The 18870-nt window shown below is 67.0% G+C and overlaps 6 protein-coding genes and 1 non-coding gene across 7 annotated transcripts; 2 read left to right on the top strand and 5 right to left on the bottom strand.

The window, feature by feature from the left end:
- Positions 1–337: 337 nt before the first annotated feature.
- Positions 338–1116, bottom strand: RHOBADRAFT_1454 (glycoside hydrolase family 85 protein; the record flags this gene model as incomplete). The annotated part of the gene is made up of 2 exons (XM_018412208.1): positions 338–665; positions 728–1116. Coding segments are annotated over 2 exons (717 nt in total), but the record flags the coding sequence as incomplete, so codon positions are not given.
- Positions 1117–1634: 518 nt separating this feature from the next.
- On the bottom strand, positions 1635–3666 carry RHOBADRAFT_23995 (uncharacterized protein). Its single transcript, XM_018412623.1, has 8 exons — positions 3447–3666; positions 3169–3246; positions 2875–3097; positions 2572–2801; positions 2187–2494; positions 2002–2115; positions 1890–1934; positions 1635–1820 (listed from the first exon to the last, which is right to left on the bottom strand). The coding sequence occupies exons 1-8, from the start codon at positions 3534–3536 to the stop codon at positions 1679–1681; spliced, it is 1230 nt and encodes a 409-aa protein (XP_018273527.1). The 5' UTR covers positions 3537–3666; the 3' UTR covers positions 1635–1678.
- An 879-nt stretch (positions 3667–4545) lies between these two features.
- On the top strand, positions 4546–5612 carry RHOBADRAFT_11944 (uncharacterized protein; the record flags this gene model as incomplete). The annotated part of the gene is made up of 4 exons (XM_018412072.1): positions 4546–4675; positions 4741–4822; positions 4902–5353; positions 5422–5612. Coding segments are annotated over 4 exons (855 nt in total), but the record flags the coding sequence as incomplete, so codon positions are not given.
- Positions 5613–5758: 146 nt separating this feature from the next.
- RHOBADRAFT_51328 (uncharacterized protein) lies at positions 5759–11282 on the bottom strand (the record flags this gene model as incomplete). The annotated part of the gene is made up of 11 exons (XM_018415778.1): positions 5759–6106; positions 6178–6648; positions 6724–7200; positions 7292–8257; positions 8342–8579; positions 8659–8756; positions 8831–8974; positions 9087–9895; positions 9969–10698; positions 10760–10825; positions 10893–11282. 11 exons carry the CDS (start codon positions 11280–11282, stop codon positions 5831–5833), a joined length of 4665 nt encoding a protein of 1554 aa, XP_018273529.1. The 3' UTR covers positions 5759–5830.
- Positions 11283–12140: 858 nt separating this feature from the next.
- Positions 12141–13151, top strand: RHOBADRAFT_33646 (uncharacterized protein; the record flags this gene model as incomplete). The annotated part of the gene is made up of 5 exons (XM_018413128.1): positions 12141–12270; positions 12348–12633; positions 12703–12884; positions 12962–13036; positions 13112–13151. Coding segments are annotated over exons 1-5 (663 nt in total), but the record flags the coding sequence as incomplete, so codon positions are not given.
- Positions 13152–16338: 3187 nt separating this feature from the next.
- On the bottom strand, positions 16339–16430 carry RHOBADRAFT_t15. The gene has a single exon. It is a non-coding gene; the product is annotated as a tRNA-Met (tRNA).
- Positions 16431–17538: 1108 nt separating this feature from the next.
- On the bottom strand, positions 17539–18676 carry RHOBADRAFT_41475 (uncharacterized protein; the record flags this gene model as incomplete). The annotated part of the gene is made up of 2 exons (XM_018413892.1): positions 17539–18212; positions 18280–18676. The coding sequence occupies 2 exons, from the start codon at positions 18674–18676 to the stop codon at positions 17539–17541; spliced, it is 1071 nt and encodes a 356-aa protein (XP_018273531.1).
- Positions 18677–18870: the final 194 nt, after the last annotated feature.

An 18870-nucleotide genomic window follows, 5' to 3' on the forward strand; every position in this document is an offset into this window, starting at 1 on the left:
GCGCAGGGGTCGGCCGAGGAGCGGGGAGGAACGCCGCGAGGGGTTTGTGCGCGACGCCGAGCTCTGCGCCGAGCGGCGGCGCAAGCGGCGAATCGTAGTCGAACGTTGGCGGCGAGGGAATGCGGCGTGCGAGAGGGACGGGAGAGGCCGAGGGAGCGGTCTGTGCGGCGAGATGACGTGCTCGGAGGACGCCGCGCTGCTCTCGACGCTCACGTTCGTGACGAGCGAGCTCGGGAGCGGTCGACGGCGTCGGCGCCGTCCGAGAGAACAGGTAGTCGTCGTCGGCTCGCCATCGAGAGAACGCCTCGGGCGACGAGAGCGAGTGCGACAGCGACTCGGCCTCGACGGTCCAGCCCGGCGCGAAAAGCGCGGTCGAGAACGACGTCGAGCGCGCGCCGACCGCCTGCTCGGTCGTGTGCACGGCGCGCCAGCTCTCGAACCCGCCGCCGGCGAGCGTGCCGCGCCCGAACACGTCGAGGCCGAAGTGAACGTCCGAGTGACGGCTCGAGCCGAGTTTGTCGAGGAGGCCGACGGTCGACGCGAGCTGCTCTGGGCGCCACCAGTAGTTGAGAAATATCGAGTCGGACGCGTCGAAGAAGGGCAGGTTGCGCTCGGTGACGGCGTTCTGCCACTCGAGCTTGCCGTCGGTCGTCACGGCGTCGTACCTGCGCAAGGGCGAGAGGTTCAGGGCGGTCCTTTTCGCGAGAACGAGGTGAGGAGGACGCACCACATGATCTCGCCGCCGGGCACCCTGCGCCTCATCTCGCCCGACAGGTACCGCAACCACGCGACGAGAGCTGCCGCATGCGCCCTCTTCTGCTCGTCCGACGCACCCTCGCCGCCGAGCTCGACCTCGACGTTGACGAGCCAGCCATCAAAGCCTCGCTCGAGGGTAAGGTCGACGAGGCAGTCGGCGTACCGCGTCGAAAGGCGGTCAAAGCGGGACGCCGAAGAAGAAGTGGCCGAGGAGAACGACGATGACGGTGTGACGAGCTCGATGATGTCGCCCTTGCCGGCGTCGTGCTCGAAGATGAGGGTTCCGAGGATCTTGGTGCCGTTCTCGTGGGCGGCGCGGATCCAGTCTGCCGGTGGACAGGAGACCCGGTGGTGCGAGAAGCTGCGGCGACGGGGAGAGCGAGTCAGCTGCGCGCTCTGGGGCCGGCTGGATCGAAAGAGAGAGCTGAACGCACTAGATGAAGGTATCGACGAGGTGCCACCACCCAAAGGTGTAGCCGCGGTCCGTGTCGAGCTCAGAGTAACCGCCCTGCGAAGGAGGGACGAGGCGAAGAGTGGTTAGCGCACTGCAGGGCTCACGTGGGCGCGGGACGGGGGCGCACCTTGTAGTCGTGGCAGACCAGCAGCTTGGCTCGACCCTGCCGCGCGTCGTCGCTGATGCTGGTCGAGGCGAGATGAAGCGGCGGTGGGGCCGCGGACCGGCGGCGGCGCACTCGCGGCTTGGCGGCGTAGATGGCGAGCTCGGCGAGCGAATCGAAGTAGTCTGGCGCGGACAGCGGCGGCGCAGGGCCGGCAGCAGGTGCGCGGACCATGAGGATACGAGCGGAGAGAGGTTGGACGAGGCGACGAGCCATCGCTCACGGCCACGGCTCTCTGTCTCTCTGGAAGACGGCGAGAAGCAGAGAGAAATGCAAGATAGTGATATACAAGGGCGCACGCGCGACTACAGGCCCTTTGCGACGATGTCGTCGACAATCTTCTCCTGCTGCGTCTCGTTCGGGATGACCATCGAGGGCGGGAGGGGCGTCTCGAGAGGAGGGAGGAGCGACGCGGTAAAGGCACGCGAGTTTTGGATGAGGACGGCGCTGCAGGAGGAGCAAGAGGGTCAGTGCGCGAAGGAGGCGGACGAGAGAGAGAGAGAGAATGAGACGCACTCCATGATGACGAGCGCGGCCATGGCCTCGACGATAGGGACGGCGCTGCACGGGTACAAGATCTGCGTCAGATGAGGGACGAGAGGAAGCGGATCAAGGCGCGAGGACGCACCGAGGGACGACGCAAGGGTCGTGGCGACCGCGAGTCGCGAGGACGCCCGCCTCGCCCGAGTACTTGGCCGTCGTCTGCTCCTGCGAGATGGTCGCCGGCGACTTGAAGGCAATCCTGTGAGACGAGCGGTCTAGTCAGGGGCTCGTCCTTCACGCTGGGAGAGAGGAGAAGGGGAGCGGGCGCACTTGAAGTAGATGTCCTCGCCGTTGCTGATGCCGCCCTGGACACCGCCGCTCCGGTTCGTCTTGGTGCCGAGCTTGCCGTCGGGCTTCTTGATGAAGGCGTCGTTGTGGACCGAGCCGGCAAACTCGGTGCCCTTGAAGCCTGAGCCAATCTCGAAGCCCTTGGTCGCCGGGATCGAGAGCATGGCGTGCGCGAGCTTGGCCTCGAGCTTGTCGAACACGGGCTCGCCGAGGCCGACGGGCGAGCGGCGAATCACGCAGGTGACGGTGCCGCCGATCGAGTCGGCCTTGGACTTGGCCTCGATGATGCGCTGCACGGGGTCGCCAGAGCGGTCAATACGCCGTCCCGCCGCGAAGAGAACGAGGACAAGAGGAAGAGGGTGCGCACCTCCTGCATCAGGTCGGCCGTCTCCTCGTGCGGGCAGCGGACCGGGTTCTCGTCGACCTGCTCGCGCGTGATGCTGCTGAGGAGCTTGAGGTAGTCCTCGGACAAGAGGTCGTCGTCGGTCGCCGACTCGGGGAGGTGAATCTTGCCGACCGACGACACAAAGGCGACGATCTCGACGCCGTACGCCATCTTGAGGTAGCGCTCGGCGATGGTGCCCGCGGCGACCCGACCTGTGTGTGCGCAGGAACGGGGTCAGCTCGGGATTGAGGCGGCGCTCGAGGACTCGGCGAGAGGAGGACGGACCGATCGTCTCCCTCGCACTGCTGCGCCCACCGCCGCTGCTCGCCTTGAGGCCGTACTTGAGAAGGTAGGTCCAGTCGGCGTGGCTCGGGCGAGGGTAGTGGTCCGTCTCGGTGTAGTCGTGCGGGCGCTGGTCCTTGTTCTTGACCATGAGGCCGATAGGGGTGCCGAGCGTGACGCCGGCCTCGACGCCCGACTGGATCTGGACGGCGTCGGCCTCGTTGCGCTGCGGGCGAAAGGCGAGAGCGAGGTCAGTCTCTCTACTGCGGCTCGCCGTGACCGAGGGGAGGGACGCACAGGAGTAGTGAGAGCGCTCTGGCCGGGACGGCGACGGGTCATCTGCGGCTGAATGTCGACGTCCGAGAGGGGCATGCCCTGCGAGCGAACGAGCGAGGGAGCGAGGGAGGAGGGGGAGGGTCAGTCCGCGCTCTGCTGCCCCTTGCCGCCTCCGAGCCGTCGATGGACGCTTGCGTACGGCGACTGCAGAGCGACCATGGTGCGCAAGCCGGTGTCGGGGGGGATGTGCCGCAGCAAGAGGTGGTCGATCGCGCAAGTCGAGAGAGAGGGAGGCTCACAGGCGGGCAGCCGTCGATGATTGCGCCGACCGAGGCGCAGTGGCTCTCACCATAGGTCGTGACGCGGAAGAGGGTGCCGAACGTGCTCATCGTGGCCGGAGGTGGTCGAGATCGAGAGGGTCGAGAGAGATGGACGGGCGACGAGACAACGGCGACGGGCGGGTCGGCGGTGCGGTCAAGGGCTCGGCTGTGCTGCTGGGCTGAGCTGCGTGCGGTGCTGAACTCACGCAGGCGAGCAGCGAGTGGTGGGAGCAAACGACTGCCTCACTTCATCTCGCGCTGACGGAGTCAAGTCCGCCGGCGTCGCCCACTCGCTCTTGCTGCACCGTACGGCTCTCGAGCAGCGACAGAAAGTGTCTGCGAGCCCAGTGAGCCCTTGCAACCTGCCCCCGAGGGAGTTGTCGCCCTCTCCTCCTCGTCGTCGTCGTCGGTCGCGAGATCTCTCATCGCTGTTCGGCGGCGCACCTCGATTCGGTGCCGCGCTTCCCCTCGGCGTGCAAGGCCCATTCTTGTATGCCTGCGCGCCCTCCCTCGTCGCTTTCCAACCTTGTCGGCTCCGCAACCTCTCCCGCCGGCCCGGCCGAAAGGGCTTCCCAGCTCTCGCTCGTCTCTCTCGCTCCTTCAGCACACGTTGCATCTGCTGCAAGCTTGAGCTCAGCCTCAGCTTCAACCGGGCCTCGCTGCGCCCGCCCTCGCCATGTCTGCGTGCGTCCTCGCCTCCTCCTCGTTCTCGCCGAACGGTGCGTGCTCAATCGGGAGATCGAGCGGCAGGCAGTCGACGAGGGTGCGTGGGAGGCGGCGACAAGGTCTGCACGAGTCGCACTCGGCGCAGGCGCAGGCGGACGAGCGGCGAGCAGCGAGGACAAGCGCTCCCGGCCGATGGCGGTTGCCTGCAGGCATCGCGGCGCACCAGCGGCTTGGAGCATCTAGACGGGCACGGCGGCCGTACTGACAACCTCGCTGCGCACGTAGAACCGCGCCAGCTATTCCGACGCCGACCTCGAGCAGCGACGACCTCGACTTTAACATCTACGTCCGTCCCGCTCCCTCCCATCTTTCTTCATGATAGTAGCTGACCCTCCTCCCACGACCTGAACAGGGCTACGTTCCGTCCCTATCGGCCGCCATCGTCTTCCTCATCGCGTTCGGCCTCATCACGCTCTTCCAGACGTACAAGGTCGTGCGCAGTCGCGTCTGGTGGCTCGTCGTGCTCCTCATCGGTGGCCTCGGTGCGTCCCTCGCACTCTTCTCGACGTCGTGGAGGAGGACGAGCGACTGACGCCGAGCCCCGCAGGCGAGGTCCTCGGCTGGGCGGGCCGAGCGTGGGCGAGCAAGGAGACGTACAGCCTCGACGCGTTCCTCATGCAGCAGATCTGGTACGTCCCGCTCTCCCTCGCTCTCTCGCAAGTATCCCGACCTCAAAGCGAGACTGACTCGCCTCTCGTCCGCCTGCAGCCTCATCCTCGCGCCGTGCTTCTTCTCCGCGACCTGCTACGGCATCCTGGGCATGATCGTCCGCGCCCTCGGTCCGCAATACTCGTACCTGCGCCCGGCCCTGTACTTCTGGATCTTTTGCCTCGTCGATCTGGTCGCCATCGTCGTCCAGGCCATCGGCGGCGCCATGGCCGCCCTCGCGCTCGAGAACGACAAATCGTCCGAGACGGGCACCCACATCATGGTCGCCGGCATCGCATTCCAGCTCGCGTGCATGGTCGCCTTTGCCGTCCTCGCCCTCGACGTGTACCGCCGCGTCCGCCGCGACAGGAGCTACCGCGCCGTCCCGCATGCGCAGGAGGGACGGCTCACCCGTCTCGGCTGGGGCCTCGCGTGGGCGACGACCTGGATCATCATTCGCGGCATCTACAGGACGATCGAGCTCTCCGAGGGCTGGACCGGGTACCTCATCAGTGCGTCGCCGTCCTCTTTCTCCTCCGCCTTCCTCACGGGCCCTCGCTCACTTCGTCCTCGCCCGCAGCGCACGAGCCCTACTTTGCCGTCCTCGACTCGGCCGCCATGGTGCTCTGCCAGGCCGCCTTCTGCGTCGCGTGGCCCGCCAGGTCACGGCACGTCGCCGTGGAGCGCCGCATCTCGCACGACTCGGACGAGACGGCGGCGGCAGCGCCGGCGCCAGGAGCAGGGCACGAGAAGGTGCCGCAGACTGTCTAGCCTCGTTCGTAGACTGTAGCTCTCGCTCTTTCGGAAGACTCGGATTCAGGTTCCTCGCGATCGAGCAGGAGAGAGCGAGAGGGTCGAGACGCCGAGAGCCAGCTCGAGCCACGACAGCCTCTCGATGCTCTCGCGCAGAGCCACAGTGCGAGAAATTGTGTCGTTACATGCACACTCGGCGTCGTCTACCTCTCGCCGGGTGAACTCGTCCTCCCTCCTCAGCCGTTCCTCGTCAAGGACAGCTTGACCTGGGCCTTCTCGGCCTTGCGCCCCTTCTTCTCGTCGTCGTCGTCGCGCTTGGGGCTCCTGAACGCCTCGACGACGAGCGCGAGCCACGGCGCGAGCTTGGGGTCGAGCGGCGCCGCCGGGTCGCGCATCTTGCGCGTGAACAGCTCGCGCCACTTTTCGCGCAGGAGCTTGATGGCGACGGCCGACTTGGGGTCCTCGAGGCGCGTGCGGATCTTGCGGTCGATCGAGATCGAGTGGGCAGGGAGCTGCACGCGAGAGAGAGGGCGGGTTAGTCGAGGAGAGAGAGAGATAGAGGAGAGGAGAGGCTCGAGCGCACCTGGAAGTCGGCGTTGCCGCACAGGAGGTACACGGCGCGCTCGTCGACGGCGCCGCTCTCCCAGACGTACAGGCGCTTGGTGTGCATGGCCTGGAAAAAGGCGGCGAACCGGACGCCCTGGCCAAAGTCGACGCGACGGCCGGGCGCAAAGTTGACGCTCGACGGGTGGACGGCCGCCGGCGCCGAGTTGGCGAGCGTGCGCAGCGAGCCGTTCTGCGGGTCGATGAGGAGGAGCTTGGGGTACATCGACGCGGCGAGGCAGGCCATGACGGTGCGAGGGTCGCGCGACGCGACGTCGAGCTCGGCGGGCACGCGCACGAACTTGGTGCGCGATTTGCCGTACCGGGTCGACACGAGCTCGCGACGCTCGCTGTTCGAGATGTTGACGAAGCCGGCGTCGACGAGGAACGAGAAGAACTGCTGCCGCAGCTCCTCGATCTGCTGCAGGTTCTGGAGCGACAGGAAGCTCTTCTGCGGGTTGGGGCGCAACGAGAGTCAGGGTTCCGCGAATGCGGGAAAGAGGCATCGAGAGAGAGGAGGACGCACGCGGCAGAACTCGCGCTCGTAGTTGTTGCTGCACGCCTCGCGCCAACAGCAGTAGGCGTTGTACAGCGTGAGGAAGTCGCTGTTCTCGACCTTGAAGCCGCGCTTGACCGTGTCGGCCTCGTTCTCGCGGCCGAACGGCGTGACCCACGGCGACTTGGAGTTGAGGGCGGCCGTGATCGTGAGGGCGGCGTCGAGGCAGCCAAAGATGGTCGACATGATGAGGAACAGGCCGAGGTGGACGTCCATCGGGAGCTTGGCGAGGTGCCGGCCGAGCGCCGTGATCTCCTCGGTGGTCGTGAGCGCCTTGACCTCGATGAGGGCGCCGATGGCGCGCTGGATGTTGGCCGGCGTCGGCGGGTCGAGCGCGCGCAGGAGCGTCTCCTCGATGCTCGTGCTGCCGATCTTCATGATCTTGATGCGCAGGGCGAGGTCCTGCAGCGACAGGCGCATCATCTCGGGCTGAGGGTGCTCGGCCATCTGCGGGCGGGCCGAGGGGACGAGCGCGAGGTCAGTTTTGGGTCTGTCCCCCTGTGCGCCTCGAGAGGAAGAGAGAGAAGGCGGGACGCACGTAGTGGTCGTGACGGTGCTTGGTGAAGAGGTGGAAGGCGACGCCCTCGCGAACGCGGCCGGCGCGTCCGCGTCGCTGCGCCGCGTTCGACTGGGCGACGAACGTCTCGACGAGGCGGCTGATCTGGCGCTTCTCGTCGAAGCGCATCTCGCGGTGCTTGCCCGTGTCGATGACGGCCGTGATGTCGGGGATCGTGACACCGGTCTCGGCGATGTTGGTCGACACGACGATCTTGCGCACGCCCGGGCGAGGGACGTTGAAGACGAGCGACTGGTTCTCGTTCGAGATGGTCGAGTGGAGGGGGAGGATGACGAACTGGCTCGAGCCGAACGCGTGGTGCGCCTCGAGCATGTCGGTGAGGCGGCGGATCGACTCGAGCGACGGCATGAAGACGAGGATGGCGCTCGAGAAGGGGACGAGGTCCGGCTTGTAGAAGCACAGGTTTTCGAGGAGGAGCATGATGATGTCGAAGTTGATGGCGTGCTGGTCCATGCAGTCGAGCGTGATGCGGCTCTGCTTCGAGAGCGGCGCCGACAGGGCCTCGGCGCCGTTGGCGGTCGTCGGGAGGTCGTCCTCGTCGTCGTCGTCGGGCGGCACGTCGTCGTACGCGCCCTTGCGCTTGCCGCCGTACGTGCGCTTGTTGCGGGCGACGTACATGCTGTCCGAGTTGGGGTCGAGGCGGTACCGCGTGAGCTCGACGACGTCCTCGAGGTAGTGCGCCGTGACGGGGAACGTGCGCCCGGGGACGCGCACGACGGGGCAGTTGCCCATGTAGGCCGAGATCTTCTCGGCGTCGACCGTCGCCGACATGAGGATGACCTTGAGGTCCTTGCGGACCTCGAGAATCTCGCGCAGGACGATGAGGAGGAAGTCCGAGTCGATCGAGCGCTCGTGGACCTCGTCGATGATGATGTGCGTCACGTCCGAGAGCGACTCGCGACCCTCGAGCATGCGCAGGACGATGCCCTGTGTGCGCGAGTGCGACGAGGTCAGGTCGTTCGCTCTGCAGGGCTGGATCGGGGTCGAGAAGAGGGGAGGAAGGGGACGCACCGTCGTCGCGTAGCAGATCCTCGTCGTCGCCGAGACCTGCGAGTCGAGGCGGATCGAGTACCCGACGTACGAGTTGCGCGTGCCGCAGGCGCCGGGCGCCTCGCCGAGCTCTTGCGAGACGCGCTGGGCGAGCGAAATGGCCGAGATGCGGCGAGGCTCGGTGCAGAAGATCTTGACGTCGCGGCCCATGCGCATGTCGTGCTCGAGGATGAAGGACGGGACCTGGGTCGACTTGCCGCTGCGAGACGGGCAGGCGAGACGGTCAGTACGGTCGTTCCGAAAATGGCGACGACGACGACGAGGAGAAGGAGACGCACCAGCCGGTCTCGCCGCACAGGACGATGCACTGGTTGTCCTCGATCGCGTCCATGATCCTGCTGCGGTACGCTGCGATGGGCAAGCTGGCGCGAGTTCGCTGCGGTTTGGGAAGGTCGACAAGGGTGAGTGGGTGCACGTTCAGGTTGCCGACGGGCCGAGAGCGAGACGTACAAGCATGTCCTGGTACGAGATCCACGCTTGGCGGGTAAAGATGTCCATCTGGATGCGCTCGGCGTCGGCCTGCGTGATCTCCTTGCGCGACGCGATGCCGTTCGACTCGACGACGGCCTTCTCGGTCTTGACGGTGCGGATGTCCTACACAGGGGCGACGACGTCAGGTCTCTGCGAGTTGAGAGGGAGAAGGGAGGGTACGAGGGAGGAAAGAGAGGGACAGGGACGAGGGAGAAAGAGAAAGAGGCAGGCGCACCTTGCTCGGGGCCTCCTGGACCCTCGGTGCGGCGAGCGAGCGGTACAGCTTGAGCTTGACGCGGTACTCGTCCTCGTCCTCGGCCTTGCGCTTGGCGACGAGCTCGTCCCACAGGTCGCGGAACACGGTCGGGAGCGCCTTGTTGACGGCCATGCCGCTCCCCTTCTCGCTCGACGCGACGGCGAACAGGGCGACGGTCGCGACATAGTCGTACGCCTGGCGCTGGTCCCAGCACGCGACGTCGTCCATGGAGAACGTCTGGGTGCGGCCGCCGTTCTCGCTCCACCGGATCGTGACGCCGGCCCGGACGGCGCGGCTGCGGCTCAGGACCGAGAAGATGACGGTCGCGAGCTTGTCGAGCTTGCGCACCGTCTCCTCGAGCGACGCCTTGGGCGTCTTGCCCGAAAAGTGCTTGGGCAGCGCCATGTTGCGCACGGGCACCGTCGTGCCCGACTCGGTCGTCTCCTCGGACGGCATCTCGTCGAGCAGGTTGCCGAAGAAGTCGCCGCCGTCGCCCTCGGTGCTGCCGTCGTCGCCGCCGGCGGTTGACGCCTTGGCGGGCGAGGGCGGCGACGAGGTCGACGTGCCGTTGGCGGTCGTGGCGGGCGTCTCGGCGGTCGAGGACGACGACGTGGACGCGCCGATGTCGGCGCTCGGGGCGAGACCGTCGGACGCCGTCGAGGAGGTCGTGGTGGAAGTGGACGAGGCGGCCGGGAGGCCCGGGAACGAGCTCTCGAGGGTCGTGCCGCTCAGGCGGGCCGAGAGCTGGGCGGCGTCGAGCTTGGTGCGCTCCTCGCGGTAGAGTTTCTCTGCGAGGCGGTGAGTGTCGTCAGTACCGTACAGGGTGGCGAGAGAGTAGGAGCCGAGAGAGGCGGGACGCACCGGCGTCGACCTTGCGGAAGGTGTAGTCGCCCTCGATGCCCTTGATCTTGTCCTTGAGGAGCTCGCTCTGGGCCTCCATCCACACCTCCTGCTCCTCGGACAGCGGCTGCGCGCCCTTGCGGTCGCCCTTGCCCTTGGTGATGCGCTTGTGGGCCTGGAGCGCGCGCTGGATCTCGGACAGCTGGACCTTGAGCTTGGCGTACTTGACGATGGCGTCGGGCAGGTCGGTGCCGTCGCCGCTGCCGGCGTCGGACGCGGCCGTCGTCGACTCAAGCGCGCGGTCGAGCTCGTCGCCGTACGCGAGGATGCGGGCCCGGAGCGACACGGCCTCGGACGACTCGTCGGCGGCCGACGACGCGGCGGGTGCGGGCGACGCCGGCGTCGACTTGGCCGTCGCGGCATGGCGCGCCGAGCTGCCGCCCTTGGGCGAGTTGCCCGGACGAGGCGTCGGCGGGGCGCTCTCGGGGATGGGCTCGGGCGGCGCGAGCGGACCCTCGCACGCGAGCTCGTCGATGTCGGCGTGGAGGAACAGCCAGTCGAGGCAGTCGTCGAGCTCGAGCGTCTTGGCCTCGCGGATGCACTGCTCGACGCGCTCCGTCTTGAGGCCGAGCTGCTCGAGGATGCCGTACAGCGTGGCGACCTTGGCGACGACCTTGTCCTCGGGCTCGTAGACGGGTTGCGGGCCCTCCTCCTTGTCGTCGGCCAGGGCGAGCTCGAGGACGCGACGTTTCTGCGGTCGAGAGGGAGAGTGAGCGGCGAACTGGAATGAAAAGAGGAGGACGCGGGCGCACGAGGTCTTGTTCTTGCCACAGGTATCCCGGCATCGTCTTGGAGATGCGCCGCTCGTAGTCGAGGACCTGCGCAAGGCGATGAGTCAGCCTCACAGTCTGAAGAGAGGGCAGAAGGGAGGGAGCGAGGGCGCACCTTGACGACTCGCGAGATCTCCTTGTCCGAGCCGACGCGGATGCGCTCGGCCATGTCCTGCAGGTCCTTGCGCTCGACCTCGGCCGGGTCGTCCCATGCGTCGTCCTTCTTGCCCTGCGCCGCCGTCGCCGCCTCCTCGCCCGCCGCCTCGCCGTTCTCGCCGCCGCCGCCGCCGCCGCCATTCGCCGCCGAACCCGCCTCGACGCCGTTGGCCGCCGTCGCCGCGCCCGCGTCGCCGTCGACCGTCACGGCGCCGCCCGCTTGAGCTGCGGCAGCGGCGGCGGCCTCGTCCTCCTCGGGGTCCTTGCGCTTGGGGACCGACGTGGTCGCGAACCCGCGAGCGGCGCCCGCGGCCTTCTTCTTCTTGGCGGCCGACTTCTTCGGGGGCATGGTCGGGCGCTCCTTTGGTGAAGGTGCGTCGGGGAACGAGTTTGAGGCGATGTGGCGGTTGGTCGCGCCAAGAGGGGGGAGGGTCGAGAAAGGTGCGCTCGGTCGTACGTCGCCTGACCGCTACTGCTGCTGCTGCTGCCCACGCCGGGTCGGGGGAACGGGGATAAGGTCGCTCAGAGGCGCCTCGACAGGTGAAGGGACGGCCTCGAGGTGGGCAGCGCCGTGGTCGTGCGCGCGAGGTGAGCCCGGGGGAGGTCGAGCGAGGGCGAGGAAATGGGGCTCGTTGCCCGCTTGGACGAGGTCGCCGGTCGGACGAGGGGACGCCGGGACGCCGGGGTGGGATTTGCCCTTGGCGGCTGGTAGGTCGGGTCGCGCGTCGGGGCGGAAAGAGGGTGCGAGGACGGCAGGCGATGAAAGGGAGGGGCGAGGTCGAGAGGAAAGGGGCGAGGCCGGGGTGGTTGGGGGGTAGTCGCGGGTGCTCTGTCGAGCTAGAGTGGTCTCGCTGGCACTGTCGAGGTGCGTGGCGCAGAGCGAGCAGAGTGTTGAGGAGGTCAAGAGCAGACGAGCTGAGCCAGCTCGCCCTCGCACCCTCGCCTCGCCCTCAGGGTGCTTCGTGCGCGTCCTTACTGCACTCCGGTACCTCGATCAAGCACACCACAGCCGCGTTCGACCCGCGCCAAGTCGCCTGTTCGCGCCCTCGTCCTCATCTGCCGCTCCCCACTCGGACCCACTCGTGCTCCCTCGACACCGCTCCAGCCGGCCCACCGACACTTCTAGTCGCCCCTCATACTCGCACTCGTCAGCCTCGGCCACTCAATCTAGCCCGCGCGGCCCACCTCACCTCGCTCCCCTCGACCACCCCGCTCCCAGACCTCGCACCCGCCTCGAGGCGCCCACACCCCGCACCATGCCGCCCAAGCGCACCGCCGAGGAGCTTCACGCCCTGTCGCACCCGAGGTCAAAGCGCTCGTACAAGGAGACCAACTGGGTCCGTCCCCTTGCCCTCCCTCCTCCCTGCATGACCCCGAACCTGGCTCACCCAGCCTCGCGCAACCCTCCTTGCAGGCCATCAAGAAGCTCGACTCGGAGCCGCTGTTACGGTCCGACATTCAGTGGCAGGTCCTCGACGACATCTTCGCCGACCGCTCGTTCCGGTTCACGGCCCCGGTCGACCAGAACTCGGACCCGATCTACCTCAACTTTGACCAGCTGTACCTCGAGGCCATCCTCTCGTCGACAAAGACGACCCAGAACATCCGCCAGAAGCTCATCTCGAACCCGCAATTCGCCATAAACTACTGCAAGCTCTGCCTCCTCGTCAACGTCGGCCGCGTCAACACGACCCTCGCCTGTGAGTCCCATCACCCTCTCGCATCCTCTTGCACGGACGAGGTACTGACCCCCGTGCGCGCCGTCACAGTCTACCCCAACATGCGCACCGCCCTGAGGACGTACCACCCGGTCCCGTCGCTCCAGACCGAGGAGACGTCGCAGAAGGAGATGTCAGACGCGCCGCGCATCAAGGGCATGCTCAAGGGCGCCATGCTCGACCACGAGGTCAGCAACCCGCCGACGACGCTCAAGGACGTCGCGAGAAAGTCGGTGCGTCGTCCATCTCGCTCTGTCGGGTCCTCGAGTTCGAGCTAGTCCCTGACTGACCCTCCCTCGGCCGCCCGCAGGCTTCGGGCCAGATCGTGCGCGGTCCGCCAACGACCATCATCGAGGCGATCTTTCTCGTCTTCAACGAGGCCGGCGTACGTCCTCTTCTCCCTGCCCTGTTCGGCGTCGGCGTCGAGAACCTCCTTCTGACCGCCCTCGCGCCCCTGCAGTGGATCAGCGAGAAGTACTTCCCAGACGGCTTCGACCTGTGGGACGTCTTCTTCCCGTCCGAGTGCGTCCCGCATCCGCCCCTCCTCATCTTTCCTCGCCGTCCGCCGCGTACTGACCCCCGTTCCCTCGCGCGCAGCATGCCCTCTCAGCCTCGCGCTCGCGCGTTTCTCGCCCTCATGCACCACGTCCTCGAGAACAAGTCGTTCCTCGACGACTTTGACGCGCCCTCGTCGATGCCGCGCACGCTCAACCCGCCCATCTCGCTCGTGCGCGACCTGGCGCCCGGCGCGCCACCCGAGAACGTCGACACCGAGAGCGAGCTCGAGTTTGCGCGCGAGATGAAGAGCGTCAGGGACGACGTCGTCAAGACGGTGCCGGCCATCCAGAAGAAGGAGGAGGAGGCGAGGGAGAAGCTCAAGCAGCAGGCCGAGAAGGAGCAGGGGCTGCAGACCGGTGCGTCCCTCGCTCTCTCTCGACGTTTCTCGTGTCGGGGCGTGTACACATGCCTGACAGCTGCGTGCACCTGCAGGCGACCAACCGGCCAAGCGCGCCAAGTCGGCGTCCAAGGCCAAAGCGTCCTCGACTCGCACCCAGCACCTCGCCTGGCTCGCGACCACGACGCCCGGTCCGTCCCTCTCTTGTTTCCCATCTTCTCTGTACGACGATCACCGACTGACTGAGCTCGGGAGAGCGCACGCACGCAGAGATCCTCCCGCCCGGGTGGGAGACGGACGACTGGTCGCACGACGTGCCCAAGGCGTCGGGCTTGCTCGGTGCGTCTCCCGTTTTCTCGTCGTCTCGTCCTCGGCTGCACAGACTGACGCACGCGGTACTGCAGGGACCTGGCTCACGGTCAAGAGCGACATGCTCCAGGGTCGCGACCCGGACTACGAGTCAGACGACGAGGGCGTGTTCCCCTACGACCTCCTGCGTGCGTCCCCCTCCCTCTCTTCCTTTCTGCAACGCGCACATTCTTGCCCCCCTCGTGCGACCTCGTGCTCACCCTCCCTTTCCCGTCCCTCGCCCTCGCACGCCCGCCGACAGTCCGCCGCGCCCAGCTCGCGACGCTCAACCCCGAGACGGGCCGCCGCGAGCCGGCGCGCAACCTCAAGGAGTACGACGAGTGGGTGCGCCGGCGCGAGTCGGGCGACGCGAGCCCGAAGGAGGAAGACGACGAGGGGGACGAGGTCGAGGTCGCGAGCGAGGGCGGCGACGAGTGAGCTGGTTAGCTTGTTGTGCTTGCGGGAGCTGCAATGCGTGTGCGCTGTGCCTCTTGTCGAGCTGTCGTGCGTGTATTGAGCGAGAGCAGACGAGCACGAGCCGGATGCTGTGCGACTCGGAGCTCGACAGCTGGACTCGCTCCCACCACTCGAACCCTCGCGGCTGGGTCGGCGACTCGCACCTCGCCCGAGTACCTGCACTTCTCGGCAACACGGCTGCGCCATGGCCGCACCGCCGCGAGCGCTCGCCGCCGGCGCAGAGCGCGTCGCGTCTTCATCAGCGACCCGCGGTGGGCGACCTCTGTCGAATGGCGGCAACGACCTGTGGACCGGCGTGCGACCTCATCATGGGCTCGACGAGGGTCAAGGAGCGCTTGAATGAGGCGACAGCGCTCTACGGGCCTCGTACGACGTGTGAGTCCACCTCCTCCCCGCCTCCCCGTGTTTGGCACCCCTCTCCCTCTCCCCTAGCCCCCTCTGCCACCTCGCGACGCGGTGCACGGGTCTCGATGGACTGACTCGGTCACCTTACAGGCGGAACGGCTGCGCAAGGCGAGCAGGGCGGTCCTCTGGGCGGCGCGAGGCTGGCTCTCGACCTCGAGGCGGCTCGTCTTGTCCTTTGTACGTCCCGCGCACTCTCTCTCTTCCTTGCAGGACCTTCATGTGGGTCTGTGCTCCTCGCCGAGCCGCGCACTGAACCTCTCGACATCGCGCCGCAGGTTAGTCGCGCCCTCGATGGCACCTCCCCCTTCTCGGCCTCGAAAGCTCCCGCCTCGCACTCTTGTTTGCTCTTGCGCTGGCCCCTGCCTACGCCGACATGCCCTCTGCATGACTCGAGCGAGCCGCGAGAGATCCACACGCCCGTCTCGCGACCGTCACTCGTCCCGGCGGCTCAGCGAGTCGGGCCGTCGCGGACGGGTCTTTACGAGGCTGCGCCCGCCCTCACGTGCCCCTGAGGGCAGCGGGCGCACTTTGGTGAGTCGCTCGCACGGCGCGCACCCCTGCGGAGCGCCCGTGCGCCCGGCCACCTACTAAAAACAGGGGGATCCTGCGCACCCTCGCTCAAACGCTATCTCTTGATCTAGCTGGGTTACGGCCTTCTGCTTGCGCCAGGTCGGACGAGGAGGTGTCTGCGGTGCAATCGAGCGCCTTTCCCAAGCTATTTTGTCGTGGGCAGCGAGAGTTGGCCTCGTCGCGTCGTCCCTTGAGTCCGACGCCGGCGACGCCGCGAGAGCTCTTCGTGCTGGCTCCTTTTCTCGCGGCGTCTCTTTGCGAGCTTCTCAGAGTGATCCCTGAGCGCGAGAGAGCGCAGCGACTGCTGCGGGAAGCGCGAGCCTCGACCTTCTCCTCGACTTCTCCTCTCTAAATCGGGCTTTTTGTGCCCTCTCTTGCTTCGCGTTATTCGACGCCTTCGCGGACGAGCTTCACGCAGTCACTCCCGATGGCAGACAGGCTATTTGACGCGAACGAGGCGTCGAAACCGCTTGTTGCCTGGCGCCTCGTGGATTGAGAAGGGTGCGCTCGGTCGGCTTCCACAGTCGTCTCGCGCTTTCCTGCTTTTCAAGCGCACGAACTGTCGAGGAAAGCGTCCGACAGGGCCGTGAAACCGGCCTCGAGAACGATTGTCCGCTTCTTGGCGCCGCCCTGCACTTGACCCCGTCTGGTCGGCCATTCTTTTGCGTAATATGACGCTTTCGACGGTCTCGACGTGGGTGGAGGGCAGGGGAGGTGCGATTCGACGCGTGCGACGCAGTGCATCGTCGCCCCGGGCGACTGAGAACGCGAAATCGACGGTCAAAGTTGACCTTCTCAAGTTGGACCTCCTCCTCCTTTTCTGTCTCCCGAGCCCCTCTGCGATGCCTGGAGACCGGCGGGCCGGAAGGTCCGCTGCCAAGGTACACGCTGCGACAGCAGCGGTCGCCGGCGAGGGCCTGGGAGGGCGCAGCCCTCCCCTTTTCCTCCTCCTCCCCCTCTTCCCCTACTTGTCGAGGGCGGCAAAACGGTACTAGCGTCTCCTGGTCTCGATCCAGGGACTTTCGGGTCGCGTTCCATCGCTGGAATATGAGCCCGACGAACTGCCAAGCTGTTCCAAGACGCTGCTGAGGTGAAAGCGCACGCTCGAGTTGACCTGCTGGTTCAGCTATCGGTCGACTCGCTCGGCGCTCAGACCTCTTGTCCCGGCTCGAGACCTGTACTGAACGTCGCTCTCGAGCCTGTAGACGACGACGGGCGCAACGAGAAACAGTACAGTGACCGTCCACCACCAAGTTCTCGGACCTCCTCCCGCTCGACGTAGTTGGCTTCGAGTCGCGAGAAACTTGCGGGCGAGGTCTCCCCTCTCGAGCTCTGTTCCTGCCCAGTCTCTCTCACAGTCACACGAGGGCGAGCCCGACGCTGCCAAGCTGTTCCAAGACGCTGCTGAGGTGAAAGCGCACGCTCGAGTCGACCTCCTGGTTCAGCTGTCGGTCGACTCGCTCGCGCTCAGACCTCTTGTCCCGGCTCGAGACCTGTACTGAACGTCGCTCTCGAGCCTGTAGACGACGACGGGCGCAACGAGAAACAGTACAGTGACCGTCCACCACCAAGTTCTCGGACCTCCTCCCGCTCGACGTAGTTGGCTTCGAGTCGCGAGAAACTTGCGGGCGAGGTCTCCCCTCTCGAGCTCTGTTCCTGCCCAGTCTCTCTCACAGTCACACGAGGGCGAGCCCGACGCTGCCAAGCTGTTCCAAGACGCTGCTGAGGTGAAAGCGCACGCTCGAGTCGACCTCCTGGTTCAGCTGTCGGTCGACTCGCTCGCGCTCAGACCTCTTGTCCCGGCTCGAGACCTGTACTGAACGTCGCTCTCGAGCCTGTAGACGACGACGGGCGCAACGAGAAACAGTACAGTGACCGTCCACCACCAAGTTCTCGGACCTCCTCCCGCTCGACGTAGTTGGCTTCGAGTCGCGAGAAACTTGCGGGCGAGGTCTCCCCTCTCGAGCTCTCTGCCTGCCCGGTCACTCTCACAGTCACACGAGGGCGAGCCCGACGCAGCTCTCACAGGCCACGCACTGAGAGCGCGGCGCCGTCTCGCACGAGGGCTCGGACCTCTCTCGCTTTCGGCGCGAAAACAGAACGACGACGACGACGATCACTGCTGCATTGCGCGCCTCGCTCCATGCTGCTCCAGTCTGTGTACCCTCGCCCTCGCACCCTCGCACCTTGCGCTACGCCTGCACGCGCGCCGCCGCCCTGAGCTCGCGCGAGAGCTGCTGCACCTCGGGGAGCACGAACAGCTCGGCGAGCGAGCCACGCTCCTCGACCCAGACGAGGCGGACGCCCCTGGCGACGCACTGCGTCTCGAAGCGTGCGAGGGCGCTGGCGACGGCGGGGCGCGTGCTCGCGAAGGCGCGGACTTGAGTCGAGAGGACGAGGGTCGGCGTCGGGACGGCGAAGGCGGCGGTCGGCCTCGCGAGCCATGCTGCAGCTGCGTCGAGCATCTTCTTGGGGGACGACAGGTCGAGGACGAGGAAGAGGGCGAAGGCAGGAACGACGTGGGACTCGGCGTCCCAGAGGTGGAGGAAAATGGGCGGGGCGCGGCGCGTCAGGTCCGTGTCGGCGGCCGGGCCGACAGGCGCCGCCTGCACGTAGACGTAGTCGAGTTGCCCGAGCATGTCGCCGCCGAACAGGTCGTCGAGCGTGGGCCGAATCGAAAGGCGATCGCCCGTAAAGTCGACCAGGTCGACGACGCGGAGCGCGGGAAAGTTGGCGTGCCGCAGCCACGGCTGGGCAGGCGACCCGGGAAGACCGCAGTCCTCGAGGCGGAGGTGCTCGAGCGTGGCGAATGCGACCGAGGGCGAGCGCGAGACCTTGAAGAGGGCAAGCGACAGTCGGCGCAGCTCTGTGCGCAGGCAAGCCAGGGTCAGGTTTCCCGCAGAGCGTGACAGAGGCGAAGGAGAGGGACGCACTGGAGAAGGGCACGAGACCGCCGAGGTGGAGCGTCTCGTCTTGGCTCGAGCTGAGGTCCACCTCCTCGACGTTCTTGAGGAAGGCCGACGCCGCAAGCGCCTTGTTGACAGGGAACGGCGGCGCGCTCTGTCGAGCCGGAAGGACCCTGTACACGACGACGCACCCGCCGAGGCCCGACAGGGCTGCGCACCTGCGCACGCGGTCGACCTGGGCCGCCGAGCGGACCTCGACCTGGCGCCACAGGACCGGCTGGGCGAGGCGGCGCAGGCGCCGCGAGGCGAGGCACGCGCTCGCGAGACCCTGCTTTGTGCCGCGGCGGGTGTCGAGGTGCGCACGGTCGGCGGCGAGGTGGTCGAAGATGAGGGCGAGGAGCTCGTCGGGGAGGTTGGTCGACATGGCGAGCGGGCGAGGGCCGGGGCGAGGCTGGGGTGTGCGGCTGCGGCGAGTTGAAGCGCGGCTGGTGGGCTGCTCGAGAGCGCGATGGAAGAAGAGCGAGAGCGAGAGGAGGAGAGAGAGGCGTTTGTCCAGCCCGGCGGCCGGTCCGCGGCCTGAGCGTGTCGCACCTTTTCCTCGCTCGCTCGCTTCACGAA

Source organism: Rhodotorula graminis (genome assembly GCF_001329695.1).
Source record: "Rhodotorula graminis WP1 unplaced genomic scaffold RHOBAscaffold_2, whole genome shotgun sequence".
NCBI lineage: Eukaryota > Fungi > Basidiomycota > Microbotryomycetes > Sporidiobolales > Sporidiobolaceae > Rhodotorula > Rhodotorula graminis.